The sequence below is a fragment of the Vombatus ursinus genome, unplaced genomic scaffold (assembly GCF_900497805.2).
Source record: "Vombatus ursinus unplaced genomic scaffold, bare-nosed wombat genome assembly UNPS02009770.1, whole genome shotgun sequence".
Classification (NCBI taxonomy): Eukaryota; Metazoa; Chordata; class Mammalia; order Diprotodontia; family Vombatidae; genus Vombatus; species Vombatus ursinus.
This window is the reverse complement of record NW_020949548.1, coordinates 9,041,947-9,064,940: the sequence shown is the minus strand read 5'-3', so window position 1 is coordinate 9,064,940 and position 22,994 is coordinate 9,041,947. Positions and strand designations below refer to the sequence as shown.

The following is a 22,994-nucleotide window of genomic DNA, read 5'->3' as shown; positions in this document are numbered from 1 at the left end:
AGGTAGGTGTCTCTGGACATCTCTGCAAAATAGTCCAAAACAGAGCGAATAGCTTTTTCCCAAAAACCTAACCCTCTCCCAAACTTAGGTATTTTTATCAAGGGCACCACCACCCTGTTCTAGTTACTCAGATTCACAACTTTGGCATTGTCTTTGATGTCACACTCTCTCTCACCTCAAATATCCATTCAGTTGACAAATCTTAACTTTTGTATCTCTCCGTCTCTTGATCTGACATCTCCTCTCTAATCATATTGTGGCCATCATCCTAGTTCAGGTCCTGATCACCTCTCTTCTGCACTGCTCCAATAGCTGCATTGCTTTCCTGCCTCAGGTCTCTCCATCCATCCTTCTCCGATTCATCCTCTACACATTTGCTCTAAAACACAGGCATGACCATGTCTTTCCCCTGCTCAGTAAATTCCAGGTGCTACCTATCACCTCTAAAATAAAATATAAAATACAAACTCTTCTGTTTGGTGTTTAAAGCCTTTTACCATTTGGATCCAAGCTGCCTTTCCAGTTTTATCACTTGCTTACCTGAATTGTAGGAAACAGCCAAACTGCCTTTTTTTTTTCTGTTTCTCACATAAAATACCTTATCAACTATCACTGTTGCTTCTTACTGGCTCTCCGCCATGCTTGGAATGAATCCCTTCTTAACTCCACATCTCAGAAAGTTTCTTTCTTTTGAGAATCAGCTCAATGTGAAGACTTTTTTAATTCGTTATAGCTCCTGGTGTTAACGTCTGAGAATTATTTTGTATATATCTTACACATGGTTATTCATGTACATGTTGTCTGTTATCTCCCCAATAAAAATGTGTGGTCCATGAGGTCAGGGACTGTTTGATTTTTATTTTTGAATCTGCAGTGCCTGGCACTTGGTGATTGATTAATACACTGAAGGGAAGGGAAATTTGAGTCAGAGAATCCAGTTAAGAGGTTTTATTTTTTTTTTAAATTACCTTTATTTAAATATTTCCCAATTACATGTAACAAATTTTTAACAATAATTTTTAAAAATTTTGAGTTCCAAATTCTTTCCTTCTTGTCCCTCCCCCTTTCTTGAGAAGACAAGTGATTTGACATTGATTATACATGTGAAGTCATGCAAAACATATTTCCATATTAACCACGTTGCAAAAGAAAACACAAAATAAAGCAATAAAAATAAAGAAAGTTAAAAAATTAGATGTCAACATGCGTTCAGAATTTATCAGTTCTGTCTCTGGAGGTGGGTAGCATTTTTCATCGCGGGTCCTTTGGAATTATCTTGGATCAATGTCTTGATCAGAGTAGCCAAGTCTTTCCCAGTTGATAATTATTACGGTATTGCTATTACTGTGTACAATGTTCTCCTGATTCTGCTTGCTTCACTTTGTGTCGTCAGTTCCTGTAAGTCTTCCCAGGTATTTTCTGAAACGATTGTGCTCATAATTTCTTATAGCACAATGGCATTATATCACAATCATATACTACGACTTGTTCAGCCATTCCCAATTGATGGATATCCCCCAATTTCCAGTTATTTGCCACCACAAAAAGAGCTACTTTAAAAATTTTTGTACAAATAGGTCCTTTTTCCTTTTCTTTGATCTCCATTTGGGTTATAGACCTACCGGTATTGTTGCTTTAAAGGGTGTGTACATTATAGCCCTTTGGGCATAGTTGCTCTCCAGAACGCTTGGACTAATTTACAATTCTACCAGCAGTGTATTAGAGTCCCTATTTTTTTTTTTCTGGTTTTTGTTAGGCAATGGGGTTAAGTGACTTGCCCAGAGTCACATAGCTAGTAAACTCAGGTCCTCCTGAATCCAGGGCCAGTGCTCTATCCACTGCACCACCTAGCTGCCCCTGGGCCCTATTTTTCCATATCCCCTCTAGCATTCATCATTTTTCTTTTTTGTCCTGTTAGCCAGTTTGATAGGTGTGAGGTAGTATCTCAGAGTTGTTTTAATTTGCAGTTTTCTAAATCAGTGATTTAGAGTATTTTTTCATGTGACTATTGATAGCTTTGAAATTTTCTACTGAAAACTGCCTGTTCATATCCTGTGGCCACTTGTCAATTGGGGAATGGCTTTTATTTTCATAAATTTGGCATAGTTCCCTAAATATTGGAGAAATGAGGCCCTTATCAGAGACACTTGCTGTAAAAATAAATTTTCCACAGTTTCCTGTTTTCCTTCTAATTTTGACTGCATTGGTTTTGTTTGCAAAAGCTTTTTAAATTCATGTAATCAGAATTGTTTATTTTACTTCCTATAACCCCCTTTTTCTTCTGTTTAGACACAAATTCTTCTCTGATCCATGTATCTGACAGGTACATTTTCCCATGTTCCCCTAATTTACTTATGGTATTATCCTATATGTCCAAATTATTTATCCATTTTGACCATATCTTGGCATACTATGTGAGATGTTGGTCTATGCCTAATTTCTGCCAAATGGCTTTCCAGTTTTCCCAGCAGTGTTTGTCAAATGGTGAGTTCTTATCCCCAAAGCTTGGATCTTTGGGTTTATCAAACAGTAGATTACTATGGTCATTTATTTCTGTGTATTACCTTTGCTTAAAAAGGCCAGGGTCTCCTACTTCATCCAGGGTCATCTCCAGTCATCCTGATCTATATTTGGCCACTGGACCCAGGTGGTTCCTGAGGAGAAAGTGAGGCTTGTGACTTTGCACAGCCTCCCTCATTTAAATCCAATTCACTTGCATGTCATGCATCACCTCTCAGATGTCATGGTCCTCAAGAACGAAGGACAAACAACACAGCAATTGTGTACCTAATCTATTCCACTGATCTACCACTCTATTTCTTAGCCAGTACCAGATTGTTTTGATGTTTACCCCGTTGTAATATAGTTTGAAATCTGGAACTGTCAGGCCACCTAATTCCACATTGTTTTCATTTATTCCCTTGATTAATTTTGTTGCTATTTTTTCTAACTCTATAAAATAGTTTTTTGGTAGTTTGATTGATGTGGCACTGAATAAGTAAATTAACTTAGGTAGAATTGTCATTTTTATTATATTGGCTCAAACTATCCACGAACAGCTAACATTTATCCATTTGTTTAGATCTGTATTTGTATGAAAAGTGTTTTATAATTGTGTTCATATAATCCCTGGGTTAGTCTTGGCAGGTAGACTCCCAAATAGTTTATATAGTCTGCAATTATTTTAAATAGAATTTCTCTATCTCTTTCTGGGTTTTGTTGGTATTATGTAGAAAAGCTGATGATTTATGTGAGTTTATTTTATATCCTGCAACTTTGCTGAAGTTATTAATTGTTTCAATTAATTTTTTAGTTGATTCTCTAGAATTCTCCAAGTATTCCATCATATCATCTGCAGTGATACTTTTGTTTCCTCGTTGCCTATTTTTATTCCTTCAATTTCTTTTTCTTTTCTTATTGTTATAGATAGCATTTTTAGTATAATACTGAATAATAGTAGTGATAATGTACATCTTTGCTTCATTCCTAAACTATTGGGATGGCTTCAAGTTTATCATTTTAAGAAAGCCTTCATTGATTCCTATGCTTTCTAGTGTTTTTAATAGGAATGGGTGTTATATTTTGTCAAAGGCTTTTTCTGCATCTATTGATATAATCTTGATTTTTGTAGTTTTTCTCATTGATATGGTCAATTATGCTGATGGTTTTCCTAATATTGAACCAACCCTACATTCTTGGTATAAATCACTCCTACTCATAATGTGTGATCTTTGTGACATATTGCTGTTATCTCCTTGCTAGTATTTTATTTAAAATTTATGTCTCAATATTCATTAGGGAAGTTGGTCTATAGTTTTCTTTCTCTGTATTTGCTCTCTCTGGTTTAGATATCAGAGCTTTATTTGTGCATTAAAAAGAATTTGGTAGGACTCCTTTATCTATTTTTTCAAATAATTTATATAGTATTGGGATTAATTGTTCCTTAAATGTTTGATATAATTCACTTGTGAATCCATCTTCTGGTCCTGGAGATTTTTGCATTGTCCATTGATGTCTTGTTCAATTTCTTTTTCTAAGATATGGTTATTTAAATAGTCTATTTCCTCTTCTGCTAATCTGGGCAGTTTATATTTTTGTAAATATTCATCCATTTCACTTAGATTGTCAGTTTTGCTGGCATATAATTGGGCAAAATAACTCCTAGTAATTGCTTTAATTTCATCTTCATTGGTGGTGCATTCACCTTTTTCATTTTTGACACTAGGAATTTGATTTTCTTTTTTAAAATCAAATTAAGTAATGGTTTGTCTTTTTAATGTGGGTTTTTTTCCATAAAAAACAGCTCCTAGTTTTATTTTAGTTCATTGGAGTTTTTTACTTTAAATTTCATTAATTTCTCCATTGATTTTTTTCAAGATTTACATTTTGGTTTTTAATTGGGAATTTTAAATTTGTTCTTTTCTTGTTTCTTTTTTTAGTTGCATGCCCAATTCATTGATCTGCACTTTCTCTCTTCTGTTGATGTCTGAATTTAGAGATATAAATTTTCCCCTAAGTACTGCTTTGGCTGCATTCCACAAATTTTAGAATGTTGTCTCATTGTTATCATTCTCTTTAATGAAATTATTGATTGTTTCTATGATTTGTTCCTTCACCCACTCTTTCTTTAGGATTACATTATTTAGTTTCCAATTAGCTTTTAATCTATGCTTCCTCAGCCCTTTATTAAATGTAATTTTTAATGTATTGTAGTCTAAGAAGGTACATCTAATATTTCTGCTTTTCTGCATTTGGTTGTAAGGTTTTTATGTCCTAAGCACATGGTCAGTTTTTGTGAAGGTGCCTTGTATAGCTATGAAAAAGGTGTACTCCTTTCTATTCTCAATTCAGTTTTCTTCAGAGGTCTATCATATCTAACTTTTCTAAATTTTTATTTGTCTCCTTGACTTCTTTCTTATTTATTTTATGGTTAGAGTTATCTAGTTATAAGAGAGAAAGTTGAGGTTCTCCACAATTTTGCTATTTCCTCCTGTAATTCATTTAACTTTTCCTTTAAGAGTTTGGATGCCTTACCATCTGGTGCATATGCTTAATATTGACATTACTTCATTGTCTATGGTTCAATATCCCCTCCCACATTTGTCATTTTCCTGTTTTGTCCTATTGTCAATCTGATAGGTATGAGGTGGTACCCCAGAGTTGTTTTAATTAATTTGTATTTCTCTAATCAATAGTAATTTGGAGCATTTTTTTCATATAACCATAGTTAACTTTGATTTCTTTTTCTGAAAATTGCCTGTTCACATCCTTCAATCATCTATGAACCAGGGAATGGCTCTTATTTTTATAAATTTGGCTCAGTTCCCTATGTATTTGAGAAATGACGCCTTTATCAGAGACACTTGCAAAAATTTTTTCCCCAGTTTCCTGCTTTCCTTCTAATTTTGGCTACATTGGTTTTGTTTGTGCAAAAGCTTTTTAAATTCTTGTAATCAAAATTGTTTATTTTACTTCCTACAATCCCCTTTATTTCCTGTTTAGATATAAACTCTTCCCTTATCCATAGATCAGACAGGTACATTTTTCCATGTTTCCCTAATTTACTTATGATATCACCCTATATGTCTAAATCCTTTATCCATTTTAACTTTATCTTGGTATTTTGTGTGAGATGTTGGTCTATGCTTAGTTTCTGCCAAACTGCTTTCCAGTTTTCCCAGCAATCTTTGTCAGATAGTGATTTCCTATTCCAAAATCTTGAATCTTTGGGTTTGTCAAACACTAGATTACCATGGTCATTTACTACTGTGTATTGTGTACCTGAACTGTTCTGCTGGTCCACCACTGTTTCTTAGCCAGTACCAGATGGGTTTGATGTTTCCCACTTTGTTTGAGATATGGTACTGCTAATCTACCTTCCTTCACATTTTTTTCCCATTGATTCCCTTGATATTCTTGACTCTTTCTTCTTCCAGATTGCTTATCCTTTTCAATTAGGCCTCTTTTTGCTTTGTCGGAGATCATTATTGCTACCCCTGCCTTTTTAACTTCAGCTGAAGCTTAATAGATTTTGGTCCAGTTCTTCCCCCTCCCTCCATTTTTTAAACTCTGTGTGTCTCTTGTTTTAAGTTTGTTTGTAATTCACTTCTATTTTATGAGTGAGTCCATCACATTCACATTTATAGTTATGATTACTAACTCTGCATTTCCGTCCATCCTATTTTCTTCCATTTATCCTTTTCTCTTTTTATCCTGTCCTTCCTCTAAAGTTTGTATTGCTTCTGACCACTGCCTTCTTTTATCTGCCCACCCTTTTATCACCACCCCCACCACCCCCTTTTTCTTTCCCCCCGTCCCCTTCTACTTCCCTCTTGGGTAAAATAGATGTATATTACTAATTGAGTATGTATATGTATTTTCCCTTTTTTGAATCAATTTGGATGTGAGGCTCAAGCATTGCCAGCTCCGTCCCCCTGCCCCACTTCCATTCCACTATAAAAGCTCTTCCTTTTGTACCTCTTTTATGTGAGATAATTTTCCCCATTCTTCCTCTCCCTTCCCCCTTCTCCCAGGGCATCCCTCTTTCTCACTTCTCTATTTTTTTACATCATCCTAATCCAATTGACTTACTCCTGTACCCACTTTCTATATAGAATCCTTTTATCTGCCCTGATACTTATAAAATTCTTAGAAGATACATGTATCCTCTTCCCACATAGAAAAGTAAATGTTTTAACCTTATTAAGTCCCTTTTGATTTCTCTTTCATGCCTACCTTTTAATTAGAATTTTTATTCAGCTCTGGGTTTTTCATCAGGGATGCTTGAAAGTTCTCTATTTCATTACATATCCATTTTTTCCCTTGAAGGATTCTACTCAGTTTTTCCTGGTAGGTTATTTTTGGATTGTAATCCCAGCTCCTTTGCCTTCTGAAATATCATGTTCTAAGCCTTCTGCTCCTTTAATGTGATAAGTGCTAAATCTTGTATGATCCTGACTGTGGCTCCACTGTATTTGAATGGTTTCTTTCTTGCTGCTTGAAGTATTTTCTCTTTAACCTATGGCCGTAGTATTCCTGGGAGTTTCCATTTTGGGATCTTTTTCTGGTGGTGATTGAGGGATTCTTTCTATTTCTATTTTACACCCTGGTTCTAGGATATCAGGGCAGTTTTCGTTGATAATTTCCTGAAATACATTGTCTAAGGTCTTTCTTTGATCATGGCTTTCAGGTAATCTAATAATTCTTCAATTATTTTCGTCAATATATTTTCCAGGGGTCCATGAATTTGTTTTCTTTCTTTGTTTTTAGTATTTTGATAACTGTATATTAATAGAATTAGTTTCCTTTGTAATGATCTGTATCTTATTTTATCCATTTAAAAACATTCTTCTGGAAGGGATCCATAGGCTTCACCAGACTGCACAAGGAGACACAGAAAAGGTTAAAAACCCCTTCTCTATTCTGTCCACATGCTCCAGACAAATTGGTCAGATTTTTATTCCTTAAATACATTGTTTACTTTTCTTCCTCTCCCTTTTCTTATACTGTTCTCCAACCTTGGAATGCCCTCCTCCCTATCTTTCCCTGTTAAATTTCTTTTTTTAAATTATTAATTTTTAGTTTTTAACATCCACTTCCATAAGATTTTGAATTTTAAATTTTCTTTCCCTCCCTCTTCTCCCCTCTCCCCAAGAAGGCATGTAATCTGATGTAGGCTCTACTTATGCTTTCATATTAAGCCTATTTTCACACTAGTCATGATATATAGAAAAATTAGAACTAATAGGAGGAACCATGAGAAAGAAGAAATAAAACAAAATAGTGTGCTTCCATCTACATTCAGACTCTATGATTCTTTTTCTGGATGTGGATAGTATTTTCCATCATAAGTCTTTTGGAGTTGTCTTAGATCCTTGCATTGCTGAGAAGAGCTAAGTCTATCAAAGTCAGTCATTGCACAATGTGGCTGTTACTGTGTACGATGTTCTCCTAGTTTTGCTCATTTCACTCAGTATTAGTTCATATAAGTCTTTCCAGGTTTTTCTGAAGTCTGCCTGCTCATCATTTCTTATAGCACAATAGTATTCCATTACATTCATATACCACATCTTGTTCAGCCATTCCCCAATTGATGGGCATCCTCTCAATTTCTAATTATTTGCCACTACAAAAAGAGCTGCTATAAATTTTTTTGTACATGTGGGTCCTTTTCCCTTTTTTATGATCTTTTGGGGGTACAGACCTAGAAGTGGTATTGCTGAGTCAAAGGGTATGCATAATTAAGCCCTTTGGACATAGTTCCAAATTGTTCTCCAGAATGGTTGGATCAGTTCACAACTCCACCAACAATGCATTAGTGTTCCAATTTTCCCACGTCTTCTTCAACATTTATCATTTTCCTATTTTGTCATGTTAGCCAATCCGATGGGTGTGATGTAGTACTTCAGAGTCGTTTTGATTTGCATTTCTCTAATCAACAGTGATTTAGAGCATTTTTTTCATATGACTATAGATATCTTTAATTTCTTCCTCTGAAAACTGCCTATTCATATCCTTTGACCATTTATCAATTGAGGAATGACTTGTATTCTTATAAATTTGACTCAATTCTCTATATATTTTAGAAATGAGGCCTTTATCAGGGACACTGGCTGTCAAAATTGTTTCCCAACTTTCTGCTTCCTTTCTAATCTTTGTTGCATTGGCTTTGTTTGTGTAAAACCTTTTTAATTTAAGTTAAACAAAGTCATCCATTTTGCATTTCATAATGTTCTCTATCTCTTGTTTGGTCATAAACTTTTCCCTATTCCATAGATCTGATAGGTAAACTATTCCTTGCTCTCCTAGTTTGCTTATAGTATCAGTCTTTATATCTAAATCATGTACTCATTTTGACTTTATCTTGGTATAGGGTGTAAGATGTTGGTCTATGCCTAGTTTCTGCCATACTATTTTCCAGTTTTCCCAGCAGTTTTTGTTAAATAGTGAGTTCTTATCCCAGACGCTGGAGTTTTTGAATTTATCAAATAGGTTGCTATAGTCATTGACTGTTGCGTTGTACATACCTAACCTATTCCATTGATCCACCACTCTATTTCTTAGCCAGTATCAAGTAGTTTTGATGATTGTTACTTTATAATACAATTTAAGATCTGCTACACTTAGGCCCTCCTTCCCTTGTATTTCTTTTCATTAATTCTCTTGATACTCTGGACTTTTTGTTCTTCCAGATGAATTTTGTTATTGTTTTTTCTAGCTCTACAAAATAATTATTTCATAGTTTGATTGGTATGGCACTGGATAAATAAATTAATTTAGGTAGAATTGTCATTTTTATTATATTAGCTTGGCTTATCCATGAGCAACTGATATTTTTCCAGTTATTTAGATCTGACTTTATTTGTGTGAAACGGGTTTTTGTAATTATGTTCATATAGTTTCTGAGTTTGTTTTGGCAGGTAGATTCCCAAATATTTTATAATGTTTACAGTAACTTTAAATGGAATTTCTCTTTCTGTCTCTTGCTATTGGGCTTTATTAGTAGTATAAAGAAATGCTGATGATTTATGTGGGTTTATTTTATATCCTGCAACTTTGCTAAATTTGTTTATTATTTCAAGTAATTTTTTACTTGATTCTCTAGGATTCTCTAAGTGGTGTACTTACCATCTGCAAAGAGTGATAGCTTTGTTTCTTCTTTGCCTATTCTAATTCCTTCAATTTCTTTTTCTTCTCTTATTGCTAAAGCTAACATTTCTAGTACAGTATTGTATAACAATGGTGATAGTGGACATCCTTATTTCACCCCTGGTTTTATTGGAAATGCTTCTAGCTTATCCCTAGTACATATAATGCTGATGATTTTAGATAGATGCTACCTATCATTTTAAGGAAAACTCCATTTATTCCTATGCTTTCTAGTGTTTTTAATAGGAATGGATGTTGTATTTTTACAATAGATGCTTTTTGTGCATCTATTGAAATAATTATATGATTTCTGTTAGTTTTGTTGTTGATATGGTCAATTATGCTGATAGTTTTCCCGATATTGAACCAGCTCTGCATTCCTGGTATAAATTCTATCTGATCGTAGTGTATTATCCTTGAGATTAGTTGCTGTAATCTCTTTGCTAATATTTTATTTAAAATTTTTGCATCTGTATTAATCTTTACCTATTGAATTTCTATTTGCCCTGTAAAGTTGCCTTCTTTGGAGACTTCTTTGATTCCTTGTCAATAAAAACTTCCCTATTTCCCTCCCTTGATCTAATGTAGAACTTTCTTTTGTACCTCTCTAAATGTATTTATCATTCAATATAGTTTATGTCTTAGAATTCCTGAGTCATAGGATCTCAGAATTGGAAAGGACCTCGAAGTTAGATTGCCTCGTACAACATTCTGACCAGAATTCATCCACTCTCTGGTTGAAGAACTTCAGTAACGAAACAATTACTGGCCCATTGCATGCTTGGCCTGAAGTTCTGCCTAGTGTTTTGGTATTACACTGCCCAATCTGTGAAAGTTACCCTACTCTGCGTATTCCTGACTATAGTATGTCTTCTTAAGTTTTAAGCATTCTGGTGGGAAAGAGTTTTGCAAATCTGTAGCAGATTTTAGTTAAGCTACAAACATTTAATTGTGTGAAAGGTACTCTTAGGAATGGAAAATGATAGAAGACATTGTGCTTGTCCTTAAGTAACCTACCAGTCTAGGGGAAGCAAGACATGAATATATGAAGAAATTAGAGAATAATTGTAAAGCATTCATTAACAGGAGAGCGATTTGCAAGCAGTATTCTGATAGGGACTTAGGCTAATTTTTTTTTCTATAATGGGAGTGAAAGATCAATTGTTTTCACCAAAGGCTTTTACGTGACCATCCTCAGTCAAATGTTAATCTCATCAGAAGTTGTCTGACTAGCCCCTTCCATACTTGTGATTGGTAATGAGCTTTTTATGGCAAAAGTGTTTCTTGCAAAGCCCAGTAGAGAGTTATCTTTACCTAACAGTTTTAGGTTTCATTTTCTCTATGTTTAAATGAGGACATGTCATGTGCAAATATAGTATAAATATTAAATAGTATAAAAAACTAAGTCCAATAATTACAATGCAGCCTAAATTTTGGTAAGAGCACAAGAGAGATACAAAGTGTTGTTTGAGGTCCATGGAAGGAAAGATCATTTATGACTGAGTGGATCAGGTGCAGATTTGAGCTGGATCTTGGAGGATGGGAAGAATAACAGCAAAGGACATTTATGTAGTATTGTAAAGTTTACAAAGCACTCTTCGTTCAGTATTTCGTTTGATCCTCATGCCATTCCTGTGAGGTAGGTACTACAGTTGTTATTATCTCCATTTTACAGATGAGGTTCAGGTAAGTTCAATGACTTGCCTGTTGTCACATAGCTTTTGATCTTCAGAGGCAAGGTTTATACCCAGGTCTCTCATGACTCCACAAGTCCAGCACTCTTTCCCCTATACCATATTGTCTTTGTAAAATTTCATCTGGTAGAGGTTCGGGAATGCCGGTGTAGTGTCTTCTCCCGCTTCCCAGCACCATCAACCTCCCTTTTAGGATCTTGGGATGGTATCTTTAAGATATTATCTAGTTTTAATTTACATGTGCAGATTTGGATGTCCTAGTTGGCAGAAAGAAGCATGAGGACACACTAAGGTGTCTTTACCTAACCTATAAAGGAGGGCTCATTTTCCACATAATTTTTTCCCTCTTCAGAGAATTGATCAACTCTGTTTTGGGATGATTGCACATTCGGACAGTGTGGTTTAAAAAGCCACATTTAAGTACATAGTCCAACTTCCTCTCCCAGCAAAAATCAACAGGCCTGATTCTTTATTCATCTTCTTTCCCCTATGCTGTCCTCTCAATGAATCTCAAAGTCATACAGCAGAAAAGAAAAAGGACAACAAAGGAAATGGAGAATCTGTAAATTGGTTTAGGAAAATTTGACTTGAATTATCTTTTTCTTAATGACCAAACTAGCCATTCCATATCATTAGAAATCTCTGTAGTGTTTTTGCCAAAGGCATTCAAGTCAGAAACTTGCTTTTAGGTTAAATGTAACAAATCTAAGGTAAGAGTACCTCTAAAGGTTTTTTAAAATTCAGATCATTAGCATCCTTTTGTAATGATTTATACAATTTGATTTTATATCAGTGAATGAAAAAGTATTTATTAAGCACTTATTATGTGTCAAGCACTGGGAATTATTGGCAGAATTAAGAAATATGAAGAATATATTCCCTAGGACACATGTCTAAGACTTCAAAATGCTAATTAGTTAATTAACATAGAAATCATGTTTGTTTGCTCAATTGGTCATGTATGCTATTGATGATTTTATAACTGTTTGAATTGTAAATCTTCAGTGCAGGAACCACAGTCATGGCTCCCATTGGTCGCCAGGGATTGGTCATCGAAACACCTCTGCACAGGAAAACAGACAACCAACAAAGGAAAAAGAAGCTTTGCCTCTTATAGAGGACTGTAGTAACTGTGACATTGTGAAAGCTACCCAGTGAGTCATCTGCAATCATTTGTCCTTGGGCTCAGTTTTATTGTTGTACAACTGTGTGTGCTGTGCTGTCCAATGCAATCCATAACACTGTTTTACAGTTTTCACCTTGATGAAGGATGATAACAGTAACATTCAAGAAAATGTAAAAGAAGGCTGCATTTAAAACAGCTGAGAACATTTAATATTTGGGCATTCGTTTATTTGGATACATAGCCAGCCTTTGTAAAGGTGATCCTAACCTTAATAAAGATGACTTTAACTATACTAACAAATACCTTTGCACATAGTAAGCATTCATAAATACTTGTTGATTGACGTAAAAAATTGAAATTACATTTAATATTCATTTATGGGACAAATCAACATATTGGAAATGACAGTACTTCCTAAGTTAACTTGTGGATTGAATGCACTGTCAATCAAAGTGCTAATGTATTTCTTTGTATGAATGAATTAAAATGCTAAAGGAAATTTATAAGGAAAAACAAATAGGTAAACTAATGAAGGTGGTCATAAAAATCCTTCTGGTACTGACCAAAAACTGAAAATGAGTGAAATGAATATAGATCCTCAACATAGAACCAAATAGATCTGGGAAAATTGGAGAATAGGCTCAACTATAGAGGCCTGTCACAGTATTCCAGCAACATTACCCAACTGGTCTTTGTCAACCCTGGAGGATTATAGATTAATTCAGTGCCAGGGATCTCAGATAATAGGCAGCAGGGCCTAGGAAGAAAGACTTAACAGCATTGGGCCTTCAGAAGGAAAGAACTGGCAGTAAGAATCAAAGAATCAGCAAAGTGATTTATAAAGACAGGTAAAGGTTGATTGAAGAAGAGAAAGAAATAAACGTTTAAGGAGGAGAACTTCCTCGGTGTACTTGGTTACAAAGAAAATTGTGTAAAAATTCCCTGAAAAAGGTTTTCCAACGAATTTGGAAAAGGCACTAAGATGATGATAGCATAACTACTGAGAACCTCTAGAGTGGTTGAAAAGAGCAATCAAAGACTTAAACAAAAATATCACAGAATCCTAGAACTTGAGAATTAGGAGAGATCTCAGCAGTCATCTTGTCCAACCCATATGAGAAAAGACTATTATTATATAACCAAAGTTGGTTTTCTGGCCTCTATTTGAAGACTTCCAAGGCGGAAGAACCCATCACCTTTTTAGGCAGCCCATTATACTTTTGGCCAGCTCTAATTATTGAAAAGTTTTTTCTTGACAGTGAGTCTGAATTTGCTTCTTAGCAGATCTGTGATTTCATCTCTGTGGATATTCTACCTATGGTTGTAAAATTACAAACCCTATGCAATCTGGCAGGTAGTCTTCGTGTATTGCTGTCGCCAAAAAATTGATTGCCTGATGGCCAGCCTTTTGGTGATTATCTTCCAGGGCTTGAATTCCACTAGCACAGTCTTTGATCACCGAATCACAGAACTGGAAGGCAACCCAAGGCCATCTAGTTCAACCAGCACCTGATCAAGGATGTCCTCCACTGCATTCCTGACAAGTGATCATCTAGCCCCTTCCCAAAGATCTCCCTCTCACCACCTATTCCCATTCCCAAGGCATCCCATTCCACCCAAGAAAACTCCTGGGTTGGTTGTTAGATAATTTCTCCCTCCCTCAAGCTCAAACTTGCAAGCTCCACCTGCTGCTCCTAAGTTTGCCCTCTATGATTTAGCAGTGCATATCTTATCCCTGTTCTACATGACAACCTCCTAAACACTCCAAAAGCAGTTTCTCTCATGTCCCTGGTAAGTCCTGTCTTCTCCATGCTCACATCCCCAGTGATGAGGCATCAGAGTAGAATTTTAATAGAAGACTTAAAGCTAACTAGTTATAAGAAAAAACAGAAGTATTTCTTTTTCAGCAAAATCTTAGTTATTTAAATGATGGAGAATTGAGTCCTGTTGTGTGTCATTATCCATTATCAGTATTTCACTCTTGTTATTACATAAAATCATAGACCATTTCTGGTTAGCCCTGACCTAGAGGGCTAACTAAGCAAGCATTATTTGTTCTGAATCAGGAAATGGAGTAAATCAGCATGAGCTTCAGTATTAGAACTCATCATCTTGTGCTCCTCAAACTTGGCATCTTACCTTGATTTGTAATTGCCACATCATTCACCTGCAAGATAGACTACTAAGAATATAAACCTTTTCAAAGGAGACATTTTAGTGTTTGAATGTTTTTAAATAATGCTCAGCGGCATAGATTTGAATATTTCCTTATTTTAGATATGGGATTTTTGAGCGATGCAAGGAGTTGATAGAAGCTGGATATGATGTCAGACAACCAGACAAAGAAAATGTGTCTCTTTTACACTGGGCTGCTATAAACAACAGACTGGATCTTGTAAAGTAAGACTGGACAACTGTTTTGTAAATGTCTCTGTTCCTTTGTTGATGATTATTTTCCTTTTCCATTTCTTGTTTTCCTTGTGTGAATTTTCTCTCTATTTTGAAGCATAAGTTTGAATGATGACCCATTTTTAACACTTCTCTGTGAATGACTTTGGTTCTCAGAAATTCTATTTCTTTATCGTCATTTCCCTGAGAATGTGAATTTCAATAGGCTGTTAATCAAATCGGTGTGAACATAAAGACAAAATTTGAGTATCAAAAATGTGAAGTCTTTAAAGAAGGGGAAAAATGCCTTTCATGGCAAATTGAAAATTTGAATCTAGCTTAGTTGTAATCTTAAAATATTTTACATTTGTGAGGTATGTATGATCAGAAGATTGTTGGGAGAATTTTGAACTGCCCTTTAAATAAAATTTTAAAATATTATCACACTGCTGCTTACCCATGATCCTTTTCATTTCTTTAATGTATATATTTTACTATTTTGTCATTTACTAACGTAAGTTTCGGATAAATTCTCATTGAGGCCATAATCTTTTTTAAAAAGTTAAGTAACTATTTAAAGAAATTTGTTATTTCCATCACATACACATCCCACTCTTGAATAAGTGTCTGGAAATGACTGTGTGCTTTTTTTGATGATCTTTTAACAATTCAGGAGTCTTTTCTCATTCCTCATCCTTCTTGAAACTCTATAGCATGTGATGCTGTAAACCACTTTCTCCTTCCTGAGTTCTCCTGGTGCCATTGTCTCCTGGTTTTCTTCTTACATGCCTGGCTTCTTCTTTTCAGTTGTTTTTGCTGGATCATCATCCATGTCCCACTTATTGTGTATGGTGTACCCAAGGACCCACTCCTGAGTCCTCTCTTCCTCTCCCCTTTTCTCCTCACATCATCAGTGACCTGTTGGACATCTCTGAATAGATGTCACTTAAGCATCCTAAACTCAACACTTCCGCAACAGGATTCATTATCTTTGCCCCCCAAACATCTCTTCTTCCTACCATTCCTTTTTCGTTGAGGGCACCACCATCTTCCCAAAAAGAGTCCTTGTTGATGCCTTACCTACCCTCACCTTTTATATACAATTAGTTGGCAAGTCTTTTCAGTTCTATCAATGTTAATACCTTTTATAAGCTTCCTCTGTACACTCATACCACATCTACCCGACTTCAGTTCTTAATCGCTTCTCGTTAAGTTACTGCAATAGTAGGTTAATTACTCTTCACATTTCCAGTCTTTCCCCTTTCCAAACCATTCTCCTCAAGGTTTGTATTCTAAAGCACAGTTCTGACCGTCACTCCCATGCTCAAGAAAGTCCCGTTTGTCCTAGGGACTTGTTCTTGGCCCCAATGGAAAAGACAATGACATTTCAAGCTCTTCACAGTCTGATTCCAGACAGATTCTGGGTTTGTTCTACAGTGTTCTCCTTCACTCACTTTCGTCGCCACCAAACTCACAAGCTTCCTGTTCTGTCCACCACGTTCCATCCTTCTGCTACCTATATGCATCTACACAAACCCAAGTCTGGAACGCACCTCCTCCTCACTTCTCCTTCATGGAACTCCTTGCTTCTTCCTTCAGAGCTCCGCATGTGGACCAAGAGGCCCATCCTCATCTATTTGCTACTGCCTCACTCCCACCCCCAGTTACTTTTTATCTACTTTATATAGAGTTTGTAATTACTTCTCTGCATGCATTTTGTCTTCTCTCAATAGAATGTAAACTCCTGAGGGTAGGGTTTTGTTTTGTTTTGTTTTGTTTTTCATTTTTGTTTCTACCCCTAATACCTTCCAAAATGCCTGGTGCATAATAGTTGCTTAATAAATCCTTGTTGCATATTACCATAAATGTGAGGTATAATAACAAAGTAATGTGACATGTTTTCTTGTGTCCCATTAAAAAAAATCAGTCTTCTTCCTTTAATAAACTGTCATATAAAACATCAAATCTATTTCAGAAAGATTTATTCTATCTAATTTTAAGAAAAAAGTTTTCAGAACTTGGCCTCAAATAAGATGAGAGTGTTCTATTTGAACTTTTCTGAAAGACTTTCCGGCTTTGTCCTCCTTTGAAAGTAGCATGAATGAGAAATCGAATTCACTATTAAAACTGGTATGATCTCTTTTTTGTTCTCTCACCGTGTTAAGATTGCATTGTATGTGACATTAATGCACGTAATGAACTGTTTTAGACATGAAGCTTTCGAAGGCGGATGTGACTAGAGAGAAAGTGCAGAGAACAAAGATCAAATGTATAGGAGGAAAGTTATAACTGAAGATGAATTGTAACTGAGGTTACTAGTCACCAGCCAAGAATATTTGACTAGGAATAGGCACCAGACTCTAAGAAAAATCTTTTTCGAAGTTCCATAGAGCTGCAAATGTGTTTCTTTTAGCAAATAGTATCTTCGTTAGCATTTATTACAAATCTGACTAGAGTGATGAATTATGAATTTTGGATTTTAATAGATTTGGGTGTTTTCCTGCACAGGTTTTATATTTCAAAAGGTGCTGTTGTGGATCAGTTGGGTGGGGATTTAAATTCAACCCCTCTTCACTGGGCCATCAGGTAAGTTTTCTAATGATGAACTCACATTTATATTGTTTTTTTAAGGTTTGAAAGCTCTTTGCTCACAACAAATCTGTGAGTTAAGAACTGCAAATATTATCTCTGTCTTATAGTTGAGGACACTTGGGCTCAGATAGGTGAAGCCCTTGCCCGAGGTCACCCAGTGAGTTGGTATTATTGAGATCTGAACCTAGGTTCCTTGAAATCATGCTGCCTCAATAACAGAGCTGTTCAGATTACTTAGCCCTGTCTAAGCATTACAAGTAGTTTTAATGATTTTTTTTAATGTTATCCTTAAGTTCTTCTAGAGAATTGGTTGCTCTGTTATAATGTAATTGTTCAGTTATGATTATAAGACTCAGATGTATGTCATTTAACATTGTTTCCATAATTAGGATAAATGTTTTGAATAATATATCTTCAGGGACAGCATGACATAGTGCACAGAGCGCCAGCAGGACTTGGGTTCAGTTCTTGCCTCTGATATATAATATGTCACCCTGGGTAAATCATTAAACATCTTAGTGCCCTAAGCAGTTTTCTTAGAGCTTAAGTTGGAGATAAGGCACTGACTTGCATTGGGGAAGGGAGTTTTCTCATCAAAGAGTTCCCTATACCAATGAGATCCTTGGTCTATTTGCTGTCCCTGTAATTAATCACATAGATGAACTGCTATTTCTGTAAATGGGGGATCTCAGTCAGAGTAGTCATAGGATGTATGTCCACTTGAAAACTTTAATCAGTGGATTCAAAAACACAGCTTGATCCACAAATGAGAGGCATATGAGGCACATCCTGATAGTATTAGTAGTAGACTGAATTTGTCCCAAATGGTTCGGCTATGTTGACATTTGTCAAAGAACAGACAGGCCAATAAAAAATACCAGGCAGTTAAAAGTAGACATCACCGGTGCCCCCCCAGTGTTATTCTATAATTTAAAAGTCACTCTTCTGCCCTTCTTAGTTTCCTTTTACCACCTCATTGCCCATGAAAGATAACCTTTAAATGCAAATTCATTTGAAGCCAAAGTAGTGTAAGAAGAATGTATTTTTTTCCCTATGTCAAAGAACTTGAAAACATAGGGTTAGCTATATGTAGCAATCTGCATATATTTGCACGGAATGGCTAGCATTGGAAAACCCCAGCTCCATGTCTTTGTGCAGTGCTATTAGGCCATCTGGTTCATCAACTGTGAGGGCCACAGTTCAGCAGTGTTACTTTTCAACTGTGTTATGTTAACAGATCTTCTCCTGAAGTCCTGCTGTTTGCCTCATTGTGGCATGGTAATGATCCCAGGTTCACCAAGGCCATGTGGGCGGAGCATAAATTCCGACAGGTCTCTTTCCACGTTTAAAAGGCTTTGAGTGTGAATGTGAGAAGGAGAGACTTGTAGGTCTGCCACTCATGAATTTGTTGTTGTCATTTCAGACTCTTTGTCTCCCCATTTGGAATTTTCTTGGTAGAGATACTGAAGTGGTTTGCCCCTTCTCCAGCTCATTTTACAGATGAGGAAACAGAGGCAGATGGTGTTTAAGTGACTTGCCTAGGGTCACATAGCTAAGTGTCTGAGGCTAGGTTTGAATTCAGAAAGATGAGTCTTCCTGATTTCAGGCCCAGCACTCAGAGGATACTCTGAGCCATTCCCTGCTCATGAATTAGTCAGGACTAAGTTCAGAGATCTCATCACTGGATTGGTTACAAGGGAATGAATTTTTTGTCAATGACAACTCTTGAAAAAAATCTCCTGAGTCAGAGAGGAGTTGGAATTTACATCATTTGAGGGTGTATTGACCTAGACCATTGCAATTACTGGCCATTGAAATACATCAACAATTACAGTTATCTTCTTTTTAAGCATCTTTCCATTTCTTACAACATAGGCTCGCTTTAATCTAATGAAGCTCCAACCTTGAAATACAAAGAAGTTGGCAGGGAGACTGAGCCAGAAAACAGTTGGAGTTGTTAGTAACTTTTTTTGTGGGTTCCCGGTTAAATACTTAGAAAGATAACCTAAGCTGATATAATATAGGTACATATTCTTGAAAAATACTATGCCTTACAATGTTACTGTCTGTTAAATTTAAACATCTATCTAGCCAGTGCTTAAATAACATTTTTCATTTTGTAAATAGGAGTCATAAATGTGTAAGAAGTAATTTCAAAGTTATAGCTGTTGGCATAAATTATTTTCCTGTAGAATCAGGCTCCATGCTCCCCCAGGAGCTAGAGGCCAGCATGTTAACTGTATTAAATCATAGAATCACAGATTCTCAGAGTTAGAAGGAAACTCACATCATTTAGTATAACCCATGTCCAAAATGGAATCCCTTCCCCCTCATCCTCCATGTAAAGATATTCACTGATGGGAGAACTCACTGTCTTCTAAGGTATAATCCTTACACCTTTGGAACTTGGACAGCTCCAAAATTTTTTCTGCATATCAAACCAAATTCATTCTGAAGCTTCTACCTGTTGGTCCTGCTTCTGCCCTCAGGGGCCAGAAAGGACAAGTTTAATTAAACTTTCACATGACAGCCATTTAAATACTTAAAGACAGTTCTTATGTTGCCTCCTCAGTCCTCTCATCTTCAGCTTAAATACGCTTATTTCTTTCACCTTATCTTCATAGGGCATGATTTCCAGTTCTCTTGCAGTCCTGATGGTGTTTAACTTATTTATGCTTTTCTCAAAATGTTGTGTCCACAACTGAACACAGTACTATGGAAGGAACAGGACTGTAGTTACCCATAAGCCCCAGACTTCTAATAATGTAGCATAATATCACATTAGCCTTTTTGACTGCCATGCTACCATCTTGACTCTATTGACCTTGCTGACCATTTAAACTCCCAAGTGTTCTTTACACGAACTGTTCTCTAGCCTTGCATTCTTTATCCTGAACTTACAGTTGATATTTTAGAAACCACATGTAATTTGGTGTGTTGGATATAGCATTGGTATTGGAGTCAGGAAGACCTGAATTCAGATTCTGCCTCAGATACTTAACTGTATGAATCTGGGCAAGTCATATAAGCTGTCTTGTCCTCAGTTTCTTCATCCATAAAATGAGGAAAATAATAGCAATACCTCATAGGGTCGTTTTGAGGTTCAAATGGGTTGTTGTATGTAAAATGCTTTGTTTTGTAAACCTTAAAGCACTATATAAATGTTAACTATTATAATTTCATTTATTACATCTAGTTAAAATTTTTTTTGGATCCCACTTCTAACATCCAATGTGTTAGCTTTTCTTTCTAGTTCCATATGATTCATGGATTTGCTCTACATACCATATTTGTCTTAGTTAATAATTAAAATATTGGACAGCAGAAGACCAAAAACAAATCCCTGGAGTATTCTGCTGGAGACCTCCTTCATGTTTCATAGGATCATAGATCTAGAAGGAACCCAAGATATCATCTAGTCCATTCATTTCATTTTACACATGAGGAAACTGAGCCTCACAAGGGTTAAATGACTTCTCTAAGGTCACACAGGTAGCAAATAGCAGTACTAGGGTCTGAAGCCAGGTCATCTGACTCCAAATTCGGTGTTCTTTGAACACTGATCACTTCCCAAACCGAATCAGCTTCAAGCCCACATATCCTTCATCTGTCTGTCCTGTCCACAAGGATAACATGAGAGATGTTGTCAGATGCCATGACCAAGAACACATATTGACAGTCTATGTATATTCATAAGGAATGGTTGGTATAGGTAAATCCTGTCTCCATATTTTTTTTTTGGCTAGGCAATGGGGTTAAGTGACTTGCCCAGGGTCACACAGCTAGTAAGTGTTATGTGTCTGAGGCCGAATTTGAACTCAGGTCCTCCTGAGTCCAGGGCCAGTGCTCTATCCACTGCACCACCTAGGTGCCCCTCCATATTTTTTTGTAGTACTGTTAGATCACCAGTTCATCACTGCCTATAAATCATCCCACACATAGGACATTCACTGCTAACTTTAAGGTGTCCACAGGGATGAAAACAACTTTTCATGTGTATCTAATCTACATTTATCTGTTTGTAGATTAAATCCATCATGACTCAGATAAAGGTGATTCAAGTTAATATCTGCTTTTATCCTCCTCACCATAAAATTCAACAGTATTTTTTTTTCTGTCTTCCTTTACAGACAAGGACATTTACCTATGGTAATATTATTACTACAGTGTGGTGCAGATCCCACGCTCGTTGATGGAGAAGGATTTAGTGGTATCCATCTGGCAGTATTATTTCAGCATATGCCCGTCATAGCATATCTCATCTCAAAGGGTCAGGTATGTTTTTGAAATGTTCCTTATGTTTCATCTGTTATAAATTGGAAAGATTCTAATTATTAATCCATTTTTTAAATAAGATTTAAGGTTCTATCACAAAAGGTCTAGTCTCATGCCTCACTTAGATCTTGAGGTGACCCAGACTTCTCAAAGCCATGAGAACAATTCAAAACTCTGGCAAGTTATACTAAGCTGTAAAGGCTTTGAAAGTGATCCCAGTGACAGACTATGTGTGTTCCTTGAGGACCAGTTTAGCCAAATGTGGAAAGGCTGATTACTAAAAGATCAGTTATTAGGTGATGAACTGTATGGGCATGGTGATACATAAAACATAAAAATTCCAAATGTCCCTCATTCTGATTCCATAAAATGGAGGAAAATAGGTACTAAGCATCACATGGTTTTTATACAGGATCTTTGTTTAATGGATAATATATTGGTAGAATAGTAAAGAGATAAAACATATCTGCTTTAATATTCTTGCTATAAATGTAATTTGTAGATATAAAGTAGTTATGGCAGATGAAAGGACAGTCCACAGTTTCTCATCAGAGAAGTAAGTAATAGGGTTGTCAGAATTAGTTTTCATCATATCCCTAGAGACAATAGGAACCATTTTATGAGCTCTTTGCTCATGCTTCCAAGGGGTATAAACAGCTGGACCACCATGAAAATACTTATACCTTATGGGCCCATACCTGTTTGCAGAAGATAAAGTAGAAAACTTTTATGAAGAATTTGATGAAATTCTCCAAATGAGTCCGATATATACGATGATTTTTGATGACATTAGAGTGAAGGTGGGCATAGGAGAGAAAAGATGAAAAGCCTATGGTAAAAATGAAAAAGTCAAAAGGCTTGTTTGTATGTTACTTAGAAGTTTCTTGCCTGTTTAATATAAAGACTTTCTTCAAGATGATTGTTGGAAGCTGCTGGTTATAGTGAGCACTGAACAATATCACAACAATTGAAAAAGGTTTTATCTTAATGGACAGGAAGTAACTTGTTACCATTATGAGAGAATGGCTTATTTGTGAGCAGTCAGGTCATTGACAAAGAACAAAAGTCAAAATCAAGACAGAAATTAAAAATAAAGGATGAAAATGAGAAAGTAGTAATGCTTGCAATTATAACAGCACTAATCTGAACTTTGAAACAAGTTTTTGACTATGAAAAATGAGAGGACAAAAGGAGATATAGAAGCCTATGAGATTCCTTAGATGAGTTTAAGTGGTATAAAAGGGTTGCCACCACAAGAAGACCAACGACCC

At 35.9% G+C, this 22,994-nt stretch overlaps 1 protein-coding gene across 1 annotated transcript in view; it reads left to right on the top strand.

Moving 5' to 3' along the window:
* Positions 1–22,994, top strand: part of ZDHHC13 (zinc finger DHHC-type containing 13) — a 59,944-nt gene that overhangs the window by 2,840 nt on the left and 34,110 nt on the right. Inside the window, exons 2-5 of the mRNA XM_027852655.1 lie at positions 12,348–12,496; positions 14,746–14,868; positions 17,365–17,442; positions 21,579–21,723. Of these exons, the coding sequence (XP_027708456.1) occupies positions 12,348–12,496; positions 14,746–14,868; positions 17,365–17,442; positions 21,579–21,723 (495 nt within the window). The remainder of the gene's footprint in view (positions 1–12,347; positions 12,497–14,745; positions 14,869–17,364; positions 17,443–21,578; positions 21,724–22,994) is intronic.